The 4,670-nt window shown below is 42.1% G+C and overlaps 1 protein-coding gene across 1 annotated transcript; it reads right to left on the bottom strand.

The window, feature by feature from the left end:
• Positions 1-2,298: 2,298 nt before the first annotated feature.
• On the bottom strand, positions 2,299-3,543 carry LOC110790933 (uncharacterized). Its single transcript, XM_021995686.2, has one exon. The coding sequence runs from the start codon at positions 3,378-3,380 to the stop codon at positions 2,394-2,396; it is 987 nt and encodes a 328-aa protein (XP_021851378.2). The 5' UTR covers positions 3,381-3,543; the 3' UTR covers positions 2,299-2,393.
• Positions 3,544-4,670: the final 1,127 nt, after the last annotated feature.

Below are 4,670 nucleotides of genomic sequence, written 5' to 3'. Positions count from 1 at the left end.
TGGAAATGGAAATATTGCCGGAATCGGAAATATTGCCGGAAACGGAAATATTGTCAGAATCGGAAATATTATCGAAATCGGAAAATAATTCCGCAAACGGAAATATTAAATATTTGTTCGAAACGGAAATTAATTCCGTAATCGGAAATATTAAATATTGTTCGTATCGGAAATGAATTCCGGAACCGGGAATTTAATCGGAAGCGTATCGTACGAATTAGCATCGGACGAGGCCTGCCAGACGAAGGCCCAGCACGAAGCCGGGCCATCGCCCAGCAAGCCAAGCGCAACAACCACATGCCAAGCATACGACCAGGCCCAGCGCAAAAGCCAGGCCCAGCCGAAGCTTGGGCGCGCGCGCGGACAAGGCTGCGACAGTGGGCATTGCGCTGTGCGCTCGGCGTGGGCCGCAAGGCCTGCGTGCGGGCGTGCGGTGCTTGTGCGCCACTCGTGTGTGTTACTCGGAATCCTAAGGCTACCGGGATTCGTAATATGATTAAATCTAATCCTAATAGATAAAGTTTGTTTAATTAGAGTCCTAGTAGGATTATAATTAAATAGATTTGTATTCTAATAGGATTATAATTCCTTTCCATAAACTCTATCAATAAGTGCCTAGGGTCACATATTTACATCGAGCATTCAAGTATTCAAAGTGAGTTTTTGAGAGAAAAATTCAGTCACACATTTGCCTATAAAGTGCCGAAAATAATAGTACCTTAAGGGCGATCCTAGTTGGTCAATCTTAAGGCGGATCCGGACGTGCTGTGGACTATCTACGGAGGGACGACACTTGGAGTCCTAAAGACTTGTTCTTGTTCGGTTCGGGCGCAGCTAGGGAAGGCACGCAACAAAGAGTATGCATCTAAACTATGCTAAATGATTATGTGTAAATAATATGTTTTCCTGGCTTTATGGTTTTTCCGCATGATTTATGAATTGTCATATGTATCATAACCTAATAGTAGTACCCTTTTCTCGCAGGGACTAACTAGCTTCCGTCAACTGTCGTACCGTCCGGGCCAGCAATCTTGGATTTGTCATTAAAAAGGGCCACGAGCCTCCCCTCGAGATCAGATTCCTCCCATCGCCTCGGAAAGTAAGGTCGAATCGGAAAACGACCAATAATACCTGTTCCTCGACTGAATTCGGCACGAGCCTCGTTCTCCGAGCGTTCTTTAGCATCAGCCTCGGGAGAAACTTCCTTCGACCTCCCCAAGGGAACCCTATTTTCTTCCTCATCACTACAAGAAGATACCATGCCAGATTTCTTTTTCCACCTTCCCCCAGCTATGGCAAAACTCCCAAAATATGGAGTGCCGAAGAGCACAGAAACAGGCAACAAGAAAAGAAATCGAAAACAGGAAACAAATTACCTTTCCCGGAACAGAAACGCCGATGAAGTGAACGAAGTAAAGTCCCGAAGCAGATTTTCAGTGAATTTGCGAAGATCTGAAGAAAACAAACAAAGAAATCGCCATAACTCTTGGGAAACTTTGAAAGATTTGAGTGAATAAAGTTTGAAATGGAAAAAATGGGTCGGTATTTATAGGCTTCGATCTAAAAACCGCCCAACTTCCGCTTTATTCCAACCCAACCGATCAAGGGCACTTCCGAAGACCATCTTCGACACTTTTTCCACAAAGACACGAATTCAAATGCCCTATTTTGAAAAAAGAGGGAACTTTTGGACTTCTGACACTTGGAAACCCACCCATTTAATTCTAAATGGACCGGGTCTTGAGCATGTTGTTTGGGCTCCCAATTGGACACCAATTGGGCCACTAAGTCCAAAGCCCAATGGCTCAAATACAACAACATCAATCCCCTTTCTACTCAACATGGCTGGTCAGCCATCAACAAAGGCCCAAGGCCCAATAGCAATAAATGACCTATGGGCATTTATTACACAAACACCTCAAACTACGTCCAATTTACTGCCTTAATACTACTCTCTAGAGAACTTCTCTCTAGAATCCGAAAATGGTTCTTACTTAGGCATTGGAGGGACTTTCCTCGGAAACACCCCAGAGTCTAGTGACTTTGTCATTGTGCAGGTGAACTCGGACACAACTCATTCAGGCAAGCAAAATCTTCAACACAAACCGAAAGGGCCTTCATACGAATCCCATTGCTTCAACACCGGAGCAGTAACTAATACAATAAGAATAAGTAAAGAAAAAATAATACTTTAGGCGCATCCCATACATTTCCAAGAAAACAAATATTTAATCTTAAAAGTGTTATCAACAATTTGTCGACCCTTGAGGGTTTCAAAAAGACAAAGGCACATCAAAATAAGATCTAAAAAGCATGTGCTATAACTAAAGCAAAAGTACCATCGTCACTATTTTGCGACAATGTATTAATTAAAAAAAATTTAAGAAAACCAATTAAAGGTCAAAATCATCATCAAGAATATCTAATTGTTCTTCTTCTCTAATTACATTTCTTTTCCTACAATCAAAATAAAATACCGCGAATATTACATAACTCCACAACAATAACCACCCTAACAAAACCACCAATCCAACCATACTTCCAAACCTCATCTCCACCGTCCACGTATACCCTCCATTCTGAATCCCCAAATCTTCACCGTTAATTACACCAATCATTTGTTTCCCAATAAATCCGGATATCAACAATATCAAGCCCGCCAAAACCCACCCGCAAAGTCTCCTCCCCTTCATTAAAACCCATCCGACCCACACTGCTTCAAAACCGGCCCGGGCTTCGACCACGGATACAACGAGCGCGAGTCCAAACACGGACATCATATACACCTCCACCGCCACTTGTGCCGCCGTCAAGGGAGGATAATGGACGGCGAATTTGTTCACGATGGGATCTAAATGGCCCCACCCCACCCAGACGATGAAGTTAACTAAACAGGTAAGCAGGGGTGGGGCCCACATGACCTTGACGGCAGACAGCGCTGCCTTCAAGGTCACCTTCTTTTTCCGGCGGAGTCCAACGTGAGTTGAAATCACTATCGTGACCAAAGCAATTAGCGAAAGTACAAAGACGGGGACGCCGTGAAGGAGCTTCCGGCGGAGGAGCCTGCTCGAGTCCGCCCGCGACTCGTCCCGGATATTGGCAGCTTCCATCCAGATAGGGACGACATCTTCGAGCCACTCGAGGCGGGCGATGTGGGATTTGAGGAAGCGTGGGGCGGCGGAGACGGAGGCGGAAGTAAGGAGGAGAGAGAGTGGGAGGGTGGTGAATATGTAAAGAGTGAAAAAGAGTTTAGGATTGTGTAAGAAGATGATCTTCAACGAATCTAGGAAAATAGACAATAACGGACATAAACAGTTGGAATATAGTACGAATTTGGATTTATGAATTCTAGTTGGGTTAATTAGTTCATCTTCTGGCATTTTTAGTGGATGATATTTTCAGGAAATAAAATTTTCAGATTGTTTAAGGATTGGACAGACTAAAGAAGAAGATAACGGTTGAAAGGGGTAAATTATTGTATTTCAGGATTAGCAATATAGAGAAGAGAAGGGTTGAAAAAAGTCGTCGAAGAATTAAACAATGTGAGGACTACATGGCTAGTTGTCTGCCTGACATGGTTGCTTTTTTTATTTTTATAATCTTTTTTTTAATATTCTCGTCGCACATGGGTTTACTTTAGTCGGTTGTATCTAGACCTGTCGGGTCGGGTTATAAAAAATTATTTTCTGGCTCGTGTTGAATCGGGTCGGTCATTTTCAGGTTCGGGTTTACAAATGCTTGTTCAAGACCCAGAACTTTCGGTTTCGGGTTGACCCAACGCATTGAGAGCTTTTAAAACGCGCATTATATTTTCATTAATTTAGGTGATAAATATACAAAATATGGGCATAAATTAACAAATTTTCCTACACAAGTTTATATTTAATCAAATTCAACCATAAAATGGCGTATAATTAAAATTAAAATCATATTACACAAAACAATAGTAAAAACAATGTGTTTATTATGCTTAAAGTTTTTCATAATCTCATTTATTACTATAAATACAATGCTTTTCAATCGGTCGGGTCCAAAATGGGTTCGGTCGGGTTTTGACCCATTACTTTTCGGGTTACTCGGGTTCCGATAAAATCGGGTTACGGGTCACAAAATCTTGTTCAAGATCCAGTATTTTCGAGTCGGGTTCAGGTCGGTTTTTGGATCGGGTCGACTTTTGACAAGTCTAGTTGTACCCTTTTACATTTTCTCCACATCTCGAGGTTTTCTGAATCTATACTGGGTATACCATTAAAATGGTTTACTAAGGGTAAAATAGTAACTTCAGTTGGTATATTAAGAGTTAAATGATAAGTTCATGTAATAAATTGAGTCTGGCCAACGAAAAATAACATTTATTTTTTACTTGTGATTACTGATGTGGGCTTAATAGTTGCACCTTAAAGCCCAAGGAAGTTAAGATAACTAGGCCAACGAATCTATGGCCCAAGCCCAAGAAGTAGGCCTGGACCTTGGTGTTCAGATAAAATAAAGGCACGGCCTTAGTTAAGGAAACCCATGATCTCTGGCCCAACTTGCTATAAGGTCATTGACAGAAGGACACATGTCCCCAAATCCTACGGAGCACATAGATAGGGATGAGGGATCACTTCCCAAGAAACCCTAGCCCTATAAAAGGCTCAGATCCCAAGGTAAGAGGGCAATCAATTCAT

Source organism: Spinacia oleracea, chromosome 2 (assembly GCF_020520425.1).
Source record: "Spinacia oleracea cultivar Varoflay chromosome 2, BTI_SOV_V1, whole genome shotgun sequence".
NCBI classification, from domain to species: domain Eukaryota; kingdom Viridiplantae; phylum Streptophyta; class Magnoliopsida; order Caryophyllales; family Amaranthaceae; genus Spinacia; species Spinacia oleracea.
This window is presented reverse-complemented; position numbering and strand designations above follow the sequence as displayed.